This window comes from Haliotis rufescens, unplaced genomic scaffold (genome assembly GCF_023055435.1).
Source record: "Haliotis rufescens isolate VD_foot unplaced genomic scaffold, xgHalRufe1.0.p SCAF_2, whole genome shotgun sequence".
NCBI lineage: Eukaryota > Metazoa > Mollusca > Gastropoda > Lepetellida > Haliotidae > Haliotis > Haliotis rufescens.
Genome location: NW_025963890.1, coordinates 20,754,035 through 20,778,021, shown reverse-complemented (window position 1 = coordinate 20,778,021; position 23,987 = coordinate 20,754,035). Strand labels below are relative to the sequence as shown.

Sequence of the window (23,987 nt, the reverse complement as noted above, 5' to 3'; positions counted from 1 at the left end):
ACAAGTAAAATATGATTGTCTACATATATATTACACAAGTAAAATAAGATTGTGTACATATATATTACACAAGTACAGCATAATTATGTACATATATATTACACGAGTACAATATGATTATGTACATATATATTACACAAGTACAGCATAATTATGTGCATGTACATCTCCCAAGTACTACATAATTATGTACATATATATCACACAAGTACATGATTATGTCGACACATAACAAGAACAACATGATTAGGAAAACAGTTTAAATCAATAACATATATAATAATGATTCGGTATTAAAAATATATGACACATGTTTCCCTGTTGTCCATAACGTTTTTTGTGGGGATTGTATACTCATAACATGTGCAGTCTCAGAAACCTTTTTGTAATACATAACTGTCAAGAGACCACTGCATGGTATTTTTCATATTTACCTTCTTCTATATATGAACCACATTTAGATACTCATTTCCTCATGCAAGTGTTATCAGTGACTTGCCTATTTGTTTTTAATATGTAGCATGCACAAAATCAATACAATATATAGACACAATGTTTGGCCGATAGTGTAATGTACATTGTTAAATGTACTAATTGTTGTTCTATATTTACATACACATTCAGCCATTTTCATGTTTTTAGACATTTTCAGAACAAGAAGAACAATGCCCTAAATGAATGTGTAATTCACGTCTGTTATTGGGTGTCTTACATTCTCATGCAATAGAATCAAGGAATATAGTACGAATATTGAAAATAAGGTACTCAATAAGCTTACCTTTCACTTATACGCAAACATGTACAATTTACGTCATCGAAAAATTAATCTTTTATGGTAGATACGTCATGATAGAAGTAGTTGACAATGACTTTAGTGAAATAGAGTGACAAAAAATGCTATCATTTAAATAATTGTATTTTTTTTCAGACGCGTAGAATCAGAGCAAATCTTGTTTTCTTGCCATTTCTTGCCAGTAATGCCACAATGCTGTCACATTCTTTGGAATTTCTCCATCTGGCCGAGATATATTTTTGTATAAATGACATGCAGACATAATTCAGTTACAGTGTTATAATTATTAAAATGGTTAACCCGACCACTTGCCTTCTTGCGTCAGTTATTTACAACGACAGTCGTGAAAGCATTATATTTTGTTTTAAGACAGAAGAAAACTATTCCTCATATTCAAAGAGCATTTTAACACACACAAAATCAGGTTGGCAGCTCGCATCAGTTATTGCAAAAGATATATTTCCTTCACAAATTTCGTTCTTGGCCATACAATCGTGTTATTAATATGCTTAGAGCAACAAAGTTACTCATAAATGAAATGAACATGGTATTGATGAAACCGTATCATCATAAAATCTTAATCTTTTTATTAATATGTGGAATAACATCAAAAACAACATCTGTTAATAACATTCTGTAGCAACTGATGATGTAAGTTTGACCCGCATGATACATCTCAATGTTTTCGCTGAAAGTGTTAACTATATCAGCATTTTGTACACATCAACTATTCTTTTTCTGCACTTTTAAATTTGTTACCTCTGGTGTATTAATGAAAGTTTATCATCGGGGTTATGTGTAAATGAATAAAATAGTCCCATTTCCGCAAAGAAAACAAGACAAATGGGTTAATCAGGGTTTTTCTCCTTATTAATTCAATACGACACAAACCGTTTCTTTGCCCATTGGAACCGTTTGTCATTCGAATATAATACAGACTTGCTGATTTGACACTATCTTCCAATTAACGTTGAAAAAATGTGTACCTGCAATATTAATTTGAAGTTTTCTTTACAAAATTACAGTTTGCTAGGGGGCAATTTGTCCAAACTAATTTCTAGGGGCTGTGCTAGTTCACCCAATTCTGTCCCAAGACCATGACCACCTGTGGTAGGTTGGATTTAAGCATCTACTATTGCATTAGGGAAGTATCTAGGAGAGGTCTGCCGGAGTAATTGTATCATACGATCTTTTCTTAAGGAATATAACGTTATTGTTGGATGGTTTACTGGGGATTAATGTTGTACGGAGCCTGTGATACCCTGAGTCTCGCTTCTTGTAGGCCTTGACAGATTCGACAACTGTTTTAAATGAAAACATTACGTTTTTTGAAAAGCCTGGGCAATCCATGGGATGAAGGGAGGTAGTTTTATTTGAATCATTTCGTAATAAAATCCCTCCGCGAGCAGCTGTGAACGCCGGGTCTTCGAGAAATAATATATCCTTTCGTTCCGTCTTGACAGAGCCCATGAAGCGCTGCGCTATTAGAGGGAGCAGTAAATCCTGTCTTTAATCGGCCAACACGGTGTGACAAATTCTCTGATATCTGAGCTACAACGACAAATTGAGACAGGCCGACAATTGGAGTTTGTGTGACGCCACCCGATCGTGGTCGGGTGGCCGGGAGAGAGATGTACCCAACTGGTGTATGTGTATGAAGCTCGAGGACACAGTCGGAGGTCCGAGTTCCCGGACCCTCGACAGAGTGATTAGCCCGCAACATATCGCCCGCGGTGCCCAAGTCTTCCCTGGATCATATAACTTGCCGGCCATAATGCTCACCTGAGCTTTACAGGGCTCTAACGCTGTGATTTACCTGTTCTCAACAGAGTCTCCCTCGGGGTGTTTAAACTTTTTAGAAACTGTTGCTTGGTTCGTGGCCATGGTAATTTGGAAGAAATTAGACTGCAGTTTAAGAGGTGGCTTTGAACAGGATCAGAACATCAAACTTTCAGGAGTCTATTCTCAAGTACAAAGACTCTTTTTAAGATCTTATTACGGACTTACAAAGACAAGCATCTATAACATGGCTTTTCTGTTACTCACAAACAACCATCATCTCTTCTCTTTGTTCTGCCGACACCTTCCAGAACGTTCAAAGGCGTCTCATAGTCGTGCTTTCTTAAAATATTTTACATTAATCCTACAAAGTTAAAATACTAAGTACTTTGGGTCACCTTTTCAGAGTAACACTATCATTATACTTTGAATGGTAAGAATTTTTATTCATAAATTTCAGTTGTATTTCCTTTGAAGGTACTTTATTGTCCTACATTTCATAACCATGTATGTATAAGATAGCGTGGGTTTTTTAAAGTATGTTTTAATAAATAATAGCGAGATACATTTTGGAGTATTGTAACCTAGAGTTTTTGCTGATCTGATTGTGGGCTTGTTAATAAACATCCAACAAATGTAGGAAATGCTCATCAGAAATTAATGAACAACCGTCAAGGGATTATCCATTACACTCATTCCGTAATTATTTCTCCATGTCCTCACACAAGATGCAGGATGGCTATTCAAGTTGTTGAATTAATAAATGCCTGACACCTTACACAAAATAAACAAATACTAAATCTATTTCAGTTGTTGTCATATGCGATACAACAATCAATAAACAATTTAGTCTAAAGGATACTTTACTTGACTTGACATGGTTTACGTCCAAACACTAAATTGCAATTATTCCCAATTCAAGCCAAGGAATACCTGTTTTCATTTCCGAGAAATGCTTACTGCGTTTCTCGGGTTTTAAATATGTTCATGTGAGGTTTCTCCTCTAATATGTTTTCCTGAACATTTACAGAGTAAATCACTGCAAATCAGATCCATTCTCACCCTTGCATGAAATCCTAATTGAGTGAGATATTGGTCTAATTCAATTAACCTAGCCATTGCATTAAGGGGTGCCATATTTCCCTTTGTACCTAATTGTCTGATTCAGACCATCGAGGACTACCTGTATTTAATGATAGCCAAGAGTCCCTGCATCTTGCCGTCACAAGGGCCAAATACCTTATGATTATATTGATTCAGATCATGAGGCAGCCATTATAAGGAGACGGGCAGGTAGAAGGGGCTCAGAGAGTCTCCCAAGTGGACGTGAAAGGCTTTCAGCGCGGGGAAATATTTATAAACAGGGGTTGAAAGGGGCCGTGGAGAAAGAGACTAGTCATAATAAAATAATGTTGTTGAATCTCATCACCTGTGTTAAAAAGGCCGCCGGTTGAACAGAATAATTTGACATGTAATTACAACAGGGGCCAAGGGTCTTGAAAGCCTCTTTCGGGTGAAGAGACAAGCGGGGGCTTCTTTGGAAGTAACATAGCGCATCAAACTACCGGCTTTTTTATACACTAGCCGTGTAGGCACGGTATATTATCACTCCCTTGTCGCGGAAATAATCTACAATAATCTCCCGCTCTGTGAGACGAGATAGTATTGAAATACCTGTGTTATTTTTTGGCCATTCTTTCCGAAAAACAAACTTTAGGACTGGTGGCGGAGGATCTTACAATTGGTGGCGGAGGGGTATACAATTGTATCGATGAAGAGCCTTCGTGGTAAGGAAGTGATCCGTTAAATAGCCCAACGTGTCGGACAGAAAAGGCCATTTCATACAGAATTAATGCACACCCGTTAGTATAGAGGGCACGGGAGGGGGTACGAAACTGCCCCACGCTTGTTTGTGGCTATTATATCCGATCCACAATTTCCCTTGATGAACGAATGGATTCGTCTCCGTGGTATAATGTTGAGTGTATGAGTGAACACGGCGTAAAGCTCGCCGTGACAGGATTGCCATACACCACCGTGTAGGGCTGGAGCACTGGCCTCAACTCTCTCAACACCAGTGCCAATACTCGCAAACGTTCCTTATGTCAATTAACCGCTTGGTTGATCACTCCCGATCGTACGGCCTGCCTACCGGCCTATTTATTATGTTTATTGCGAGCGGGGGTAGGGATTACCACCGAGGCGCCTCCCCTTTAGCGCAGATACAGCCCATCAACCAATAGGCTCTGATCAAGCGGCACAACAAAAAACAAAATTTGAATCCAAATCGCAGTCAATTACAGTCGATAAGGAAGGTCCCCTATATGCCACGGGTGAGATTCGGATGATGCCTATGGCTGAAGCTTCTATAGGGCTGTAGTCTTGTATTTTGTGTATCTGACCAGACTGAGTCTTTCTCCTGCATGTTGGGAGGCCAGCCTGTGATAGCTTGCCTGTAGCAGATCTAGACTCACTCTTCTGACACCAAAAGATACATCGAGGTTCTCCTCTATCTACCAAACCCTTCGCGGGCTTCAGCATCATCATTTGGGCACTGTGGGTTTGTTAAACTACCCCAGCCGCCAGCTCACTACATCAGACATAAGCATGTCCTTCATAGCGCTCGAATCCCAAGGCTGGCAGGTAAGTTCACAATTTTATGAAATTTACTATATTTCACCTTTGGCGAATCTGTCTTGAAATTTACCGAGGGCAGGCGTTTTGTTGTCTGCCTCCGCATGGTCTCCCTGGTGGCACCCCCGGGGGCCGGGATCACCTGCTCCACCCTTGCCCTCACCCCTACCCCTTGGGGTAAGGAAGCTGGTAATTGTCACCCTCAAGTCTGTTTGCGGTATCCCTGCTACATCAACTCATCAACAATATACATCTTGACTGGTGATGCTGTTACGGATATTATCAGTGTGTTTTAAGATGGAGTGCTTCCACAGCCGAGAATCTTTTTTCAAGAAAATTCACTCAAGCCGATGAAGCGTTGTTACGTGTTTGTATTCACAATAGACAATATCTACGCACGCCTGCATGACCGGTATAGCACGCTGTCCCCCATTCTTATATCATACCCACTCTACCTGAATATCTTTTATCGGGACATATGACAAATGTTTTCTTGCTATATGTAAATACCTTCCATCAAGCACTCGCTCGACACGGACTCGAGAGTTCATAGCTGGCTAATTTAGGCCGCATTTGTCAGCACCTGTCTTACGGACGGGTTCACAACGATTTTTCACGTTCGTCAAAATTACTAATGGATCTTGCTCTTAGTCTCAAATCCAGTGGTCAGCTAAACCATTTCCCCTCGGGACGTTTCTTCAAGTGAGACTTTGTTTAGGAAAATACCGAAAGACAGGCATGAGTTCACTTGTATTTTGTCAAGAGGAGATTGGGAGATTAACAGCCAACAAACATAACTGGTATTGTAGTAGAAAACCTCGGGTACTTGTCAAGAGAATTTTTGAACGCAAATCTCCTTGTGCTTCTTGAAATTGCCGTGTCACAAACGTCCTTTCCTGTCAGTTTAGAGGGAAAATACGATTACACATTTAGCTTAGTACTTACACCAGTACTTGAAAGCTTATGAGATCACCCGATCAAATGTTAAGACGATTTGTTGTTGTCATAGAGGTTAGAATTTTCTAGGCTTAAAATCGTGTAACGTTTGTTCGTTATATTCTCTCTATACCGTTAGCGCAGTAAACTAATTTACCGTTTATTTTCGGAATATTTCAGGTGATAATGATTCTAAATAAAAGGATATTAATTCAGTTACACCACCAGGAACATTGCTTATATTTGTATATTGTCTCAAGTGAAAAAATCATAAATTATGAGATACATATTTTGAGATATTGGGTGAATCAGCCAGGGATACAGATTTAATACCACCCATTAGACGGAAATGAAACTAATTTAAACATAAAATCTTTTAGGTTACAAAATATCAAATTTAAATATTTTTCCAGTCTGTTAAGCATGCTTTTAAGAGGGTTTTTTTTATAATCACATCACTCTAACGTTGACGCTATACGGGATTAGAGAAAATAATTTGTACACAGTCAATTGACCTGACAACACCACAATTAGTTAGACGTTGTAATGTCATCAACCGACCACCTTTTCTGTTTCTCGCCTTAAGAGCCGCCGAGAATGAATTATTTATGCAACTCCCATCGCGAAGAACAATCTTACAAGCTCGGAACCCAGAACAGAAGAACCCAAACAAATTGAGAAAGTTTTGGCGCTGAAAATACGATTTGTCTCCTCTTCATTTCAGCGTTCGGCCCATTGGGAGTATTAACTAGCGCGACCGATCAGGCGGGTGTTTAGAATACACACAACATATCCAGTTATTGTTGAGGTGATAAGGAACCATCGACTTGATTTGATGTTATCAAGTCTTCAATTAAATGCACATAATATTGTAGTATTAATTCAAGCCAATCCGGTATTGAACGGCTGTGACAAAATAATCATAACAATCTATCGGTCTCGTCACGGCTATGTTGTGGGTTGTAGCTATTCAGTACGTGAGAAAATATTGATTTGCACTATTTATTTTCCCCATAATTATCTCCGTAATTTTCAGTGATCTATCCAGATTAAAAATGTTATTAACAGTTTAAGTGTTCACTTTGAATTACCGAAAATGCGTTAATTTTCATTTTTAATTTACTCAAATATAGATTCTTGATTAACATATCAAACTAAAAAATGTGTTTTTAAGAGGCTTTGGACATCAAATATAAACTTGCACAAGGAATTGTTATTCGAATTATATATTTGAGTTTTGAAAACTGTATTTTTCTTTTAAGTCAAACCGTTTATACACGAAGGGGGCGGAAGATCTCTGTTTCTATGTCACATTTATCAATATTTATATTTTTTGTTTTAAAATATTTCACGTGACAATCCTGCAAAAATCCTTACGGTGATGGGGGGGGGATGTCGTATCATACAATCCATTATCTTCGCGTAACGATATCTATAAGTGTACCTTTTATATGTGCATATAATATACATCCGCCATCTTGAATATCACCGACATCTCGCGTCTGCGAGATTTCAAAGCCAGCAAACAAACATTGCTTAATTTACGTTACAAACCTTATTGATAAGTTCTGAACAGGATATCCATTAATGTCGATTGCAAACGTGTGTTAATAGCGTTTCAATCAGTCCCCTGTGTGGAAGGAAGAGCGAAGGTCAAATTCTTGTTTTACCCAGTATCCTGGGTGAATCTTGCTCGACCCTCCGTCACACCACCCCCCATTCTCGGGGTGGGGGGTACGGGATGGGGTGGGGGAAGATGTTGCTTTCCGTCACTCATGTCTTAAAAGATTTCAAAAGAGGAATTTTTCTGATCTGGGAATCTATTGTGAATTTGATGGAGAAACGCTGGATTGGGGATCAGTTCTTGTCAGTTACACAGATGGTGGATTTAAATACCCACTGGTGGCCCAAATTACATGTCTCGCCCGGGCTGTAGTTGAAATACTTACTAGATCAGTTTCATGCCCCCGTCTAGAAAAATAGAATTTATTAACTGGTTTGGTCTTGAATACTGAATGCCATGATATTGTCACAGAGAAACAAATAGACCCTGTTGCGTGATAACATTTAAGGGTTCTTCATTACAAATATCTCACCTTTGAAATTTGAATTAACAGTTTTAATAAAAGCATGATGCGCCGTTTTGAAAAACAAAATGTTCTTTTCCAAATTCTTAGAAATGTTAGGTACGTTTTGGTTATCGCAAAACATATCGTCTTTAACTCTAGTTCATTTAAAGGGAATAAGAATATAACTTGTATCCAAGCGGATGCGTTTGAAAGGTGGCGAGATGCTGAAATTGAGAGCTTGCATTGAGCATGTCAAGATTCTCTTTTGAATACCTAAACCAGATTCCAACTGTTTCAAATTAGTCATAATCCCATTAACCTTTCTTAAACTTTATCCAAACAATTTGTCACATGAAAAATATTTCTCTCTTCTTATTGTGTGAAAAATTCTAAGAAAATCCATCATGCGTAAAAATGAATGAACGTTTTTTGATTAAAACATTCTTTTTAGATTATTTTCAATGAATAGTAAATTGTCTCCAACAAAAATGTTTATGGATCTTTTACAATGAAAATTCAGTCATTGGAAAATGAAAATGACAGAGAAAAGTAAATATTATTGTTTTTATCCTCTTGTCTCGATTCATCTGCTGATAATGGCAATCCTGAAGACGTTTTAGTGTTAAAGTGAGAATGCAGAAGAATGGACGTTTTCTCGCCTGTCCACCATATCCCTGAGATGTTCCCTTAAGCTATATTCCTCGCGGGTCACTTTTATACTCGCACAAAAGCAAGTTGTCGCCTTACATAAAGACTTGCTTGTAATTCTTTACTGTTTAAAACTCTACCGAACGACTGTTCTTATCACACAGAGATCACCAGCTGAAACGAAAATAAAACAGTTTGATTTTGTGAAACAAAAGGTACAAGATTCAATTTATATTTCGGTTGTTTTCCTTTGAGGTGCCTGTCAGCCCCAGCCTTAAAAACTGCGGAAACTCCCATTTATAATTCTTTCAATTAATTCCATGTGTCATAAATATAGTCTGTTTAGATTAATGAAGCCATGAACTATATATCACTGTCATTTTACATTTGAAAATAGGAAGTTTAAGGCATGAAATTCTAAAATAAAAATATTCAATTCTTGTCTGTTTCATTACCCTGTATAGTCTATATTTCTTCTGGTGTGCAGGTTAGGGAAATTTGCTCCGATGTCAAATCGTTTTGATCTTTTCTGCTTCTGTTTATATTTATTTATAATGAATTGTTAATGAGGATATTATGATAGTGTTTGCTACTGTCTCTTGAACTTCGTGTCTATGTGCCTCCTTTTGTCATAACGAACAATAATTATTCCTTTTCTTGTTATTGATGTACCCTTCTTATCCGACTTTACCCCGATCAAGTCCTCTTCACACTAAAATTCATCTCCCAATTTCCAAGCCTATTGTACTCGTTTGGGACAGCGCCGGTCTTGAAATATGAAAACAACTGGGAACAGGTTTATATTTTTGTGTGAAAACTACTTAGGCATGTAAAAAAGCAAAGAAAAGTCCGCCTTTATTCCCGAAAATACACGCATTACTGTTTTCAAGCAAATCGGAGTGTTTGGCGAACTAACTTTGTAATTTTTGTCATTGAGGCCTCAACAGAGGATTCGTGTTTGCATTGGACGGAAAGAATTACCGGGCGACTCGGTAAGAAAGTCTATGGGATAATCCAAATACGACACCCGGTCGGGGGAGATTTGCAAACTTGGGTTTATTGACATGATCAGAGCTAACATAATTAGGAGCAAGGAGGAAAATGAGGCACACAGAACCGGCATTTCATGGGGATTGTTAGGAGCATGCTAAAATGAACTAAAGGGCTGGTTTCTCTAGATTTAACCAGCCCGAGTTCCGCTCAGCGAGAACTACAAACAATCTGAGTTGACAAGCCCAGAATCCGCCGAGGAAATGAAATGCTTAAATTTTTATTCTGCGACCACAGGGCCTGATTACTCCATTCAATCCTCCGCCAAATTTTCGTTTTCTTGCGTAAAATAAGATTTCTGCCGACCTATTTTCTTCAAGATGAATAGGAAATGTGTGTTGTGCAACGGTTTGAGATCTGGAATTGTCCAAAGGTTGATCTGTTCGATTGAGACGATCTTCCATGCCCAGTAAATGCCCCTTGTGAATTACTGGTAATTGCAGGGGCGGGTCGCCTGACTCGACCAAGTGAATTTCCTGTCGACTGACCATACTGGGTATTTATCACTGTTGGGTTCCGGACTGGTCCAGAAATTTCGTCTGTGTATGAACAGTCATTATCACCTGGTACAGAAATCTGAGAAGACTGAGATTCAGATTCTATTGCCGTCGAAGCATCTCCTTGTGTCTATTGCAGGAAACCTGTCGTGCTTTGCGGCCGTATTCTCCGCGAATTAAACCGATACCATTTGGCATCATTGAGAAGATTGTCCCATCGATTGGATTGTTAATAGCATTCAATCAGTTTTATTTAACTCTGATTTTATTATAGTTTTATGTGTTGCGTCGTTATATCGGATTTCCCCAACAACACGATGCCTTATTATTGCTCTGTATGTTTAATTTGAGATCTACTAATGCCTTGAATATTGATTTTTACTGTTCGTTTTCCTGCTAACGAAATTAATGCCAAATCTACTCGCGGGAAGAGGCATATAAATTTACATCAAGAACCCAACATATTTAAGTCACAGACATAATTATAACATATTGTATTGGCAAACATACACATTTATCACCATCCATGTGTAACATTGTCCAGACGTTTATGATTAGGTGCTCAACTATAGAGGTTCGCTTAAAGAAGCGTGAAATACGATCTTGATCTTACGGAAACTCCATTTACAAACTTTCTGTAGTTAGTTTTCTGGTTTAACGCGCCAAGGCGAGGGAATTGAATCTTGAATAAATGGGAATTGATTTATGGGCTTGTGGTGTCCATTGGTTTTGTAGGGTCCAGACGTGCACTATCAATTATCATTTGGCTGCCTCGTTCTTAGGAATTTTCCCTCTCAAACACTATTTTCTATACATTGAAAACATCTTCTACAAGTTTATTAGTTTTTGTATTCTGTCGACTTGAGCAGAGATTTAAATTGCGTCTTTTCAGAAAATAAAAAGCAATTTTCGGGTTAATGCGAACGTAGGGTAACCTTCTATGATCAGGGTAACATTCTATTCCCAGAACCAACCATTGTGACCTGTTCTGATTGGCTACTTGCAATTTCATTTGATGAACAAACCCAGCGCAAAGACGTATTTTTAATCAAACTGTTTGCATCCACGAATCAGTGTTAATTATTGCTATTCCGAATGATTGACGTACTTTGACGACTTTCTTTCTTGCACACCAGGATGTTATCCAAGAAGACATATTTCTATCCATTTATCAATGCAATTGTAATGACTCTATGAAATAAATCAATTTCCTTTTTACAAACGACTATAATGAGGCCGGCGAACCTGTCATTCACACATCAAATGCAGTCTTCATTTAAATATATTCTAGGGCAGTGAACGTCCACACGAATCAATACATAAGAAGTGTGCTTTTATATAATTTGCTTTGATATATTATTTATAATGTATAAACACCAATTCTCATTTCATGTTATCTTCCAAAACAAACTTCTTTTCTTGTAGAAAGCCATTTGACATGTTGCCATTTTGACAGCTACAATTGTCCGTAAAGTAAATGTTAGTTTGGCAGACATTCATCCTACTCTTAGTGTGTGAATGTTGTAACAGATACTTCATATTTCAAGCAAACAGTGGGAAACAAACGACATATTCAGCCAGTCTTTTTCTAATCCGGAAATGATGTATGTCAATAATACATTACTAAACACTAAATTACTACTAAATCATACTTTCGAAATTAAAAATAGATGTTTCTATTTTAGTCTTTCTTCTTTGGTCATTCAATAGTTTGCACTGCAACAGAGTGTTTACTTAGGTGTGAACGTTACTTTTTTTGCAATGTTTCGTTCTGTTTGCCTATTAATACTTTGCAAGTTTGCATTTTACAACTGAATATCACTACCAATACAATGCATGCAAACCAGTGTCTGATACGCGTATGCAGCATGTTTACAGATGAAGACCAATGCATATGCAATATTCTTTGTTTGTGAATACACCTCGTGCAGAACATTGTAGCAAACAAGCATCCCGACTGATGTAGACGACAATAATGTAAACGACCCCCCTAACTCAAGGGGGTGAGGGGAGGCGGCATATGGCTCCCATCTTGCCTTGACTTGCATGTCAGTGTGGGGACAGACCAGATGCATGGCGGGCTGGGGCGGGATCTGCATGCTGACATCCCATACACTGTGAAAAAGTAAAGTAAACCTTCAAATAATATTTGGCTTTGTTTATTGCTGGTTCAAGTTTATAGCCAAGTATACAGACCTGTTGCAGTTCGAAGTATTTGAAACTTGCTGCATAAATTTGAATAAGATTATTGTTCACATACAGTATGTATGGGACTACGTTATTACATCACATGATACTTCATTTCATAACACGAATTTGAATGTTTTTCTTCTTTAATTGATGATGCTGATACTACATTCATACATAACTGTAAATGACGTAAAGACTATTATAGCAAAACGAAACTCCTGTATTATCTGAAGAAACATGATCAATTTATAGTTTCAAAAACTTTAAATAGTTCCCCAAATGTCAGTTGAAAATACTTTACAATCTTAATATACGTTTCTTCTCATACATTCATATGATCCAATTACAATTGTATTGCCAAAGTTTATTGTAAATCTCAGAATACACTATATTACACTATTTGCTTTCTTTTAAAGCTTCCGTATATGATTACTTTATTTAACTTGGCAATTCCATTAAAATTGCGAACTGAATATCACAATTGATATATTGCTGTATCTCATTAATGTATGTTATTGTATTTGATTGTGGCAACGAAAACCTTCTGGCAAATTTCTTAAGCATTGTTCAACCCCAACACTACACGAAAATACGAATTTATACATGTTATAAAAGCTATGCCTCATCACTTACTCTAATATGATCCTTTGTGTGTGTGTTGTGATAGCTATAGACATATTCTAACCTATTTCCAGCATTAAACGAGCTTGATTGATGCAGCGTGTATCACCGTCCTCTGTTTTACTTGTGTTCGTATGATTGATACAGTAATGAAGAAGCTCTCATGTGATGACACATTTGTCATTGTCTCAGCCCCGCACATATCTCTGTGTACTTGCACTATTTAATCTCGACGTTAAAAGTCATTTTCAACTGTATCGTCTAACATGAAAGCCAGGCTACATCATCAGAAGTTTGTCACAGAATGTTTTAGTAGATGGGAGATTTATGGTATGCCAGGTTGATGTGTGAAATGGATCCCGGAATACCAAGACTGGCAGGGTGTTCGTGTGGAATATTGGGAAGCCTGCTGAAATCATTTTTTCCTTTTTAGTACTTACGTTCGATTACCTTTAGAACATTGTGACTAATATGTATCGTTGATTTTGTTTACAGTAGCAGGTCCCTCTATTAGTTATATTAGACAATACAAAATGTTTCCTTTCCATATAGTATTTTATAAATGTAATCATTGACATAATTAACTATTGTCTGACTGGAAAGAAAATATGTTAGTATATCTGTGTCTTGTCATAATCAGTCAGTGTATGAATCTTCTCTATTCCATGATAAGAAAAGAGTAGGTTCCATACTGTAACTTGCACGTGTCCACTTATAGAAATGTGTTCATATATGCATGTTTGTTGTTGTATTGTATATCTAACAAATGTACATATTTATAGGTATATTTATGTATGTGTATGTTCATATACTTCGAATATACTTATCCAGTAATGATGTGAATATGAATGTTACGTTTTATTTCCCTTTCCACATAACACCCAGTTGTAAACAAATATAACTCTGAATTCACCTGAAATCGTTATATCATGTTATGGTATATCCCCTGATCCGCGTTTTGCATGCACAATCCTGTCTTGTAGGGTGAGAGGGTGAACTACACACTAGTTTACCTGGCCAGCATTTACCTGGTCCCTTTGATCTTTGCCGCCATAGAAGCTCACATGAGATGAGGGAAACGGGACATTACCGTGGGATTTACCGTGTCAGACAGGCTAGATTTAGTACCCTGTAGTCTTTGTTTTAGTATATTCTGTTCGCACACCAACCGCATTTTATCCCCAGCAGACATTTGTGAATTATGAATCATCTTGCTAGTGTAGGGAACAGTGTCACTTGTCACACATGAAAATATCTCAAACTACTCTCACTAATACGTAATATTAAATTCATATTGAAGATTTTTAATTTTTTAGATACATTTGCAATCGTGCATCAGAAAAGATGAGTGTATCCTAACCCATCACACTTACCCTAGCAACAACCTGCCACCCTCCCACACATGCTTTTAATCCATGATATGGAACAGACGCCTGTTTATTGATTCCAAACGGACAAGCGCTTTTTGTCTACTGCATCATCATGTGACGAGAACCGGTATCTTCTGTATTTTAATTTTCTACTTCTTTCTTATATGTCAGGATTTGCCATTGGCTATGAAAATAGTTTCAGGTAGAATGTCAAATGGTTCTGTATTTGTCAATATTTTGTATCTTCGTGCAGAATTATATTCCAAAATTGTAAACTGAGCTGAGCTGATTCACATAGGAACCCCTAATAATCTAGTATTTCAGAAAAATGTGAAAACCTTTAATATAGATGTCTCAAAAGGCCGCACCTCATAACGATTGAATAGACTATGTATTTTATCATGATAAATTTTGATAAAAAATATGCACATGTTCAGTTTTTAAGAGCTCTATTTGACTATTTTTAAGATCATATGGAGAAGCGTCTTTATGCATATGATTAATCACTGGATAATGATTAAAATATAGACATAAAATTCGTTTCATTTATATAATGCAAAAGGAAATTCATCACACCCTAAAATGATTTTTGTCTGTTCGACGGTATCCACAAATATCAGATTTTAAAAAATCTTATTTATTCAAAAGGAGATATTTCATCACACATAAATACATCGAATTCGGAAAATCGTTTCCTCAGGCATACTAACAATAGGAATTTTCTTATCTGGAGTAAACGAAATCTTGCCACTTTTAATGAAACCCTGAGGGTAGGTATATATGTCACTTTCATCCAGTGAAGTGCCCAGGGCATATATTGCCATACTGCTACCGCTGCTATTGTCATAGCTGATTATATTTTGATAATTGTAATTTCATGACGTAACACGAGGTGTTATCTGTTTGGACTCTCAATCTGAGGCCTGATATTTATGCCAATTAAGGGTGACTTAATCTTATGTGTGATATAGTCTGGATTTACAACACCTGTTAATAGATCTGATGTTTGGAAATAACAATACAGTGCCATATGTAATGGCTGTTGGGACTTGTGGGTATTGATATTTATCTTTGGAACGTATATGAGCTGGTGCATGTGGTTGATCATGATGGAAGATAACAATTGTACACATATTAAGGCATATCTATTCGTTAATACATGGACAATTGCATGTAATTACATTGGAATATACACTAGAATGCACGGACTCGTTCGCATACAAAATCGGTTTCACATTAAAACACTTTAGCGCACAAGCACACACACACACAGGCACACACGTACTTTCGTGCACAAGAACAAACACATAGACACACACACACACACACACACACACACGTACTTTCGCGCGCAAGAACACGCACACACCTCGCACAATCCTTTCCGCACACTCAGACAAGAATCACGTGTGAGTTGAGTGGGAACTTATAATATTCCAGCATGATCACGAAGGGAATATCACGACAATGCTTGACACCTTGTACTCATTTGGGGATTTGAACCCGGGTGTAACGAGCGAACGTTTTAACTATTAGTCTACCCCACAGATGTGTATCTGCATTTGACCAATCACGACTTCAAAATGTCTTCGAAATCCAAATAATCACTCTAACGGTTTTATGTATCATCTGGTGTTGATGCAATGCTGAGTCTAAATAAAGTTTATCAAATAAAATAGGCAACTTCAATTATCATTATGCTCTTTTCTAAATTTCTTTTAACTAGCGCTATATGTTTGAAGCCACTCATTGCCGAATATTTTTATTAATATTGGCTAGTATTGTGCACAATGTCCAGTAGCTAAATTGATAACATAAATCCTGCTGGGGTGTCCTGCAGGAAGCTGAGCTACTGTAAGTTCCCATGATCCCCTTTGAGGTTGCTTAGCTTTGGTTGCTTGTCGCTTTTAGCCCGTGTCTTAAACAAGTGTAAATGGTATTGTTATGTTCAAAAAGGTTTGGCAAATTTAACTTTGATGTGTTTATATGATGCTTGTGGATATTAAAACTTGGAATTATCGCTGAAATAATGCTGATGCGGGGTTACATTTTAACTCACTCACTCTTGAGAGTCAGCATGACTCATCAGACCATACACCCTAGAACTATCGTGACGTTCTCGTTAGTGCCTGAACATGCATGCGTTTACTCATCTCTCCTAACAACTCTCATCTCTCCTATGGCACTTGTTGTTACCCTGTCTGGCGCTCGACATTAAGGGGCTAAAACAAGGACTGGTCGGCTCGGCGTCAGTATACTGTGTCTGAGTGGGGTATTCATGTTAAACTGCGGCATGGTATTTCAGTGTGCTAGCACTATAAATCGGCATCAGTCCGGACTAGTACAAGCAGTCACACACACACACACCTCACCTCTCTATATATATCATTATGTGTGTGTACACACACACACACACACACACACACACACACACACACACACACACACACACAGAGGAGTGTGTGTCCCTTGCCGTGGTATCACAGTGTGGCTACAATTACATGAATCAGTGTGACAATGTGTTCTTCGAAAATCGAACAGTGAAGGTCAGCATCCTCTATAAGATCCATCAATAAAGGCAGTTCTTAAAATAATGAACGTGTCAGATGAACATTAGGACTAAATTTACCTGTGTGAAATCACCATATTGAACAGCGCAAGCAGGTTCCTGTCTCTGAGGTTGTGGAGACAACGGACAGTGTAATTATTGCAAGCCGTATCTTATCATAATCGGACAACAATTGCCTTGATGTTTTGTCAATTTGGTCCAAGTGTCAGCTTTTTATCAGTTTAGGTGCAGCATTTACGTGCGAATCTCACGATTCCTGCCCCTTTGATGATATTGTGTGACCCTTTGCTTCCCATAATCACCTGAGATTATGAATACTACCTTCATACCACGCATGCAAATCAGTTATCTGTAGCGTGCATTTCCTTACCAGAAAAATCGTCCCATGATTATTTTCAAGGAAAAAATGCAATTTAGTTTTAAAATTGAATCGCATAAGCAAGGCTGGCAATTTCCTTGCAAGTATTAAGGCTACTGGGGGTTAAAATCAGTTTCGTACAAAATCAACGAAATCATTTTCACGTTCAATCAACCAGCGTTCAAGCCAAGACGCCAACTGTCATGCGCACGTTATCCAATTTAGCACAATTAAACCTCAAACTGAGGTGACTAAACAAAGCATTAACACGCGTACTGTTTTCCTATCCACTGATCTGGATTACGGTTGAGGAAATAACTTGTCATCACACAAGCAGCATCTGACTCCGACAGTGATCGATCACCTTTGATCACGCTATCCCCGATAGGTGGTGCTCTCAAGCCCTGTGTCAGAAGGCGGTCGGTACAGAGTCATAAGTTTGTGAAGTGACGTCATTAAGATTGATGAATAACCCATATATAATGTACTTATTTTGATATCCACGATCCGTTTGAAAAGCATTTTCATTGATGGAAGTTTCAGTATTGCAAACATGAAAAGAAATTGCCACCAGAATGAAAAAGGATTGATAACTATTTGTTCGTAAAATTATGGGTACTTGGCTTTCACGTATATAATGAAACCTGAACACATCACGTCCTTAACATTTACATAATACATTGTCCAAGCCACCGAGTGGTGTTACACGACTTTTCCACTGACGCAAGGCCCTTAACGAGTATGGCATAAACATGTACCTCATCTTCAGACACTCTTTTGTTTCAAAGTCGTAAATATTTGCATACATGTATGACGAAGGAAAGGTCTTTGTTGTTTTTATCGTGATCCAAACCAACAAGGGAGATCTATGAGTGTTGAGATGACGTTGAGTAAGTTTATCACCTTACATTCTCAGCACAAGATTACCTAGAGGAGCAAACATACTCGTCTATAAATTGATTCTATTGTCGCAAGAAGACTTTGAAGTAGAGCGAGAGAGACAGATAAGTTGTCGATCTATTTCTGTCCGTCAGCAAGTAGCGAGGGAGGTACCGCAGAAGAGCCGGACAAGATACATGAGAGTTTTCTTGATAAGCGACGTCGTTGAAACTAACATACTTTAGCTGACTTTCATTTCTCAACGCAGTTCGGGAGCAACGGCTAGTGTGCAGGGCTTTAAACCTGCCACGTAGATCGGAAGCATCTTCACAGAGAATCTAATAGGCGACATGTTTATTAGAACTTTATGGTAGGATGTTTTCATACTCTTCTTCACTGACGTTAACGCTAATTAAAAGCCGGGAAAACAACGTCAAACAACGTAGCTAAATTTCCTCCGTGCGTGAACAGCATACTTTGGATTAGTAACTGAAATGTTTACATCTAAGAATAAAACTCCAAAGGACATTTGAAATGAAATGAAATGAAATATTCGAGAGAAATGAATATTAATACCAAGAAAACCGATAACATTGACGTATTTAATTTACGTCAACAATACCAATTACACAGACTTCGTTTCAGCCGAATCTTTGTAACTACCGATTTCGTTACATCCGTTGCTACGTGTGTCGCTTCCATACGGATCTAACGAAGACATTTCCCGAGTATAAATGTCAATGACACTAAGGCTGAAATCCGCGTACATGTAGTCCCTATGTATACAAAACATGTGCTGACCTTAGATTTATATCCATATGTATGTCCATGTTAATATATGAACAGATATGTCTTAATGTTAATGTAAGATGCTATATGGCCAAACTGTAAACCTGTATCCTTGAAAGCATACACTAAAACAGTTCTACTTTTTGGTCTTTTATGGAGTGTGTTGATAAAAGTATACTGAGGTACTAACATAGTTTATGCTTATGAGCAATTTATTACAGTGATGTATAATTCATGCTTTATTACTTCAAAATGATATTTCATATTTTCAAGACATTAAACAACATGAGGGGTAACCAAACTGATACCACGTTCACATGAAATAGACGTAAATCTTTATCCTAATTCATAGTGACACCCACTAAAGCCAATTAAATATAGTGCAATATGAATAAGTTCACATTTAAGGAATATTCGTTAAGTCAGAAGTCAATTTGAATAAGCTTGAAGAGTCTCCTGAGAACGACGCGACATGAACATTATGTTCTCAACATATCATTCTGATAAATGACATTTCAGAAATACGCATTGTCTAAACCATGACGTGATGCTTATGTGAAAAGTGTAAATCATTCTTCCTTTATCCGACGTTAAAGATCGTTCAGTTACACGACAAACAGTGACATCAAGTGACAGATGTTCTTGATGAAGCATTCTTCCTCTGACAAGTCGGCTTCCAGATCAACAGACATTCATTGGAATGTATTTTTTCACATTGCTTTGTCATATTCACGCACTGTCTTCAAAATAACAAAAACAATATCGCCGTCATTCGTATGTACTGACACATGTGTATTTTCTTGACCCTTTAAATTTTAGAACTTCTGTTAGGTTGAACAGGCTCTTTGTTCGGGTATTTTACCATATTAAGTTTAAGTTGCAATAAGGGGGATTGTACATGTTACCTCACAATATTCACCTTCACTGTATATGTATATTGAAAAAAGGAGTAGATCCTGATTCAATTACAATGGCGTAGACGGCCAATGAATAATACTGCCAATGCGTTGGGCCAAGGTTGGTAGTCGGATGGTAACGCCTCAACTGGTCTGCTGTGCCGTGGTAACGTGACTGCTGCGGCCAATGTTCACACTATCAACCTCTGGCTTGCCTTCCCAAGGTCGTAACTCATAAAACCTTAACCTAATAAAATTAATATTTTGCGAAATGCTTTATTTGTGTATGCCTGTTGGGGCGGCAGGGATAGTCCAGTCGTCTAAGGCGCCACAATTCGCTATGCAGAGTTCTGTCCTATGGGCACGCCACAAATCTATGATTGTGGCTTCGAATCATCTCCGTTCGCCCCGATAATGTTTCTAGGTTTGTCTGACACCTCGGGCTTTCCTCCCACATAAAGCTGACACGCTGTGAAGTAACTGAAATACTGTTCACAGCGGCGTAAATCCAAACTCACTCACTCACCCACTCGTTTGTGATTTCGTTATGGGTGTACATAAATAACAAACATACAATGATTTCCTTAGTGAAACAATGGGTATTGCCCGTAACGCAGAGGTTTGGTTGTTTTCATGTATCAAACAAGAATGCATTTTATTTTATTTCTAATGAATAAAAGGCAAGAGCTGAAATCGATTTGTAATACACGTCTGCGAAATATGCACCAAGAGCACTAACAGTTGTGTAATTTGTTACGTAATGAGGTAAACATGACATCATTCAGTCCCACTTGTACATAAGTGAATAATGTTTGACTAACAGATATACGACAAATACTCACTGAATCATGATGGATAATGGTAGACATAGATATACTCCAATTTGAATGCTAATTTCTCCTGGATGTAAACAATAAATATACCTATACAAAGACTAACTGCTACAGAACGTTATGAGCCCGACTCTGTATCGTATCGGCTTCATAACGCAATTAACGTAATCTGTATAGACATGTTTCCGCCGCCGCAGCAATTAATAACTTCCCTACAAACCAGTGAGTGATACCATGAGTAACACACCACGCCTTGTTCAAAGTCACAAACTTGGACTCACAGCTCTGTAATGAAAAAAGAATGTCATGTTTCGTTCGCCGCAATGCGGCGGATACAGCAATAGGGAAGGGCATGCGGCTATCTACCTCCTCCTTGCTGACTGTGTGAGTGGCGGGTGCTACCGGTGTGCAGTAGGATACGCTTACCCTTTCCGCAACATCTGGTGTCATCACTAATTTACATCGGTCCATGCATTTAAATATCATCACTAGTTTGCCTTTTACGCTCAATGGAATCTGTTTCAGCAGATAATCGAGACTGGTTCTTTTCTGGCGTGGATGTTATGTGTTTAACGCATGTCCTTAATGCACCAAGTATATCATACTTATGTTTAATACTTTTCTTTAATAGTCTAACATCATATATGTCTCAATTAGCTTTCCTCTAATGCACCCCATATGCGTTGACCAGTAACTGTTCGAACAAATGTTCTCTCATTCCACATCTATGTCATGATTTCTACTCAAGTCAAAACCTTCCTTAATAGACCAGTAGACACGATACTTATCTTTAATGTCTCTTGTATGCAATGACATATGCCCAAAACTAGTATAACTGTTCTTAATGTATGTTATGACGTAGGCAATGACGTGTTCACGAGACTAACTGTTCCTTATCACATATACGAAATGTATGCTATGACATGGACAATACTAACTGTCCATAATGTATGATGACATCGAGCATGCAATGACATATGGACAATACTAACTTCATCATTTATATCATATGTCATATATATTCTAAGGTATACATACATAGAGAACCACAGAGTACCTCCATATGCGTTGGCCAGTCTGTGTCTGGTGGACAGAGCCCTGTGTTAATCTAGGTTCATTTACAGACCGGTGATGGAGAAAACCAAACGGACGCTGTTGTGATTAGCAGAGATATTGATATGGCAGAAAACAATAAACGAGGGGAAACAATTACACAAGACTGTCCTCATTACCGACGTCTCTGGCAACGTTGTCCGCTAATAGAAGTGTCACAGGGGTAATTACATGAGAACTAGGTGCTTAACAGATCTAGAAGTAGAAGCAACGAAGATGCTAGCCCGCCCCTCTGTAATGGCCGGTAATTGTCATCTCTTCTCTTTCTGGACAGTCATAATCTCCGCTTGCAGATTGCACCTATCGCAGCTAGGCACATCTTGCACGGGCTTATTCGGTGTCATTAGCTATCGTCACCGGCTCCGTTAAGCACTTCCTTTCTGATGAAAGAAGCTAGGGTGTTTATTTCAGTCGGAATTAGGATTTCAAAGTGAAGAAAATTCGATAAATTGACAGGAAATAAAAGTGGAGATTTCTAGGATGAGAGTGGTGTCGCTTCACAAGAGTTTCTGGACGTATTGGGCGTAGAAGTCGGATGACGGGTATCAAATAGCATGCTTTGGCCGTCTTCTTCCTTAGCTACATGCTGAAAACAAATACTGATTATGGGTGGGTTTTGCGAATTTCAAAAACACATTTTGGGTTCTTTTTATGACTTCTGCCATCTTAAAGCGAATATTACAAATTTGAATGAGTGAGCGAGTATGGTTTTACGCCGCTTTTAGCAATATTCCAGCAACATCACGACGGGGGACACCAGAAATGGGCTTCACAAATTGTACCCATGTCGGGAATCGAACCCGGGTCTTCTGCGTGACGAGCGAACGCTTAAACCACTGGGCTACCCGACCGCCCCTAAATTTGAATGAACTTTACTATTGATGACGTCTTCGTTTTCAGAGATATAGTGTACATCCACTACGTCGTGTATTAGGGAGAGGAAATAATAGGCCCCATTCCGCAATCGTTTTTATAAGCAAAATAGAACTGTTTTCCTGAATGTACAGTATATCGATTCTTCTGAAAGTGTTGTGTGTGTGTGATTTGAAAAATATCGCACCATGAAGGCGTAGAAAACAAGAATATGCAACATATTTTCTTTATTTAGGGATTCGAACTTGTTTTCAGGCTGACGTACTACTGAACTACTCTACATACCCTGATACAGAAGGGGCATAAAAGGTTGCTTGACACGCCAATCACCCGGGTTCGATTCAATAAATGGGTACAATGTCTGAAGCCCGTGTCTGGTGTCATCCTGCTGTCATGTTGCTGCAAGATTGTTAAAAGCGGTATAAAACAATACTCACTTACAATATAGAAGACCGATTTTAATACACTCCCGTAGAAACCCACAAATGTAAACAAAGGTGAGAGAAAGAGTAGAATAAGTCATTGGCCTCAGTATCAGTATAATAGTTTCTTAAAGGAAAATGCCGTGAATATCAGCAAAATACACATTCTCTCACTCATATAATATGGGGGTTTAATAATAAATACTGTATTATAAACATTCAAATATTCCCGCGTTTCATATATTCGTTGATTTTCTTTCCTGAGAGTGGGTGAGTATGGTTTTAAGCCGCTTAAAGCAATATTCCAGCCATATCACGGTGGGGAACACCAGAAATGGGCTTCACACATTGTACCCATGTCAGAAATCGAACGCGGGTCTTCTGCGTGACGAACGAACGTTTTAACCACTAGGCTACCCGACCGCCCCCTTTCCTAAGACCCAGCTCAGAGTGAGTAAGTGAGTATGGTTTTACGCCGCTTTTAGCAATATTACAGCAATATCACGGCGGGGGACACCAGAAATGGGCTTCACACATTGTACCCATGTCGAGAATCGAACCTGGGTCTTCGGCGTGACGAGCGAACGCTTTAAGCACTTGGCTACCCGACCACCGTGTAGGTAATACCAGTAAGTCGCAATAAGGTCACAATATGTCTATAGATCGAA

At 38.2% G+C, this 23,987-nt stretch overlaps 1 protein-coding gene across 1 annotated transcript in view; it reads left to right on the top strand.

Moving 5' to 3' along the window:
* The first annotated feature begins 4,851 nt into the window (after positions 1-4,851).
* LOC124114196 (transcription factor AP-2-beta-like) overlaps positions 4,852-23,987 on the top strand; it is a 60,617-nt gene continuing 41,481 nt past the window's right edge. The window contains exon 1 of the mRNA XM_046474791.2: positions 4,852-5,215. Coding sequence (XP_046330747.1) covers positions 5,180-5,215 — 36 coding nt within the window. The 5' untranslated portion in view covers positions 4,852-5,179. The remainder of the gene's footprint in view (positions 5,216-23,987) is intronic.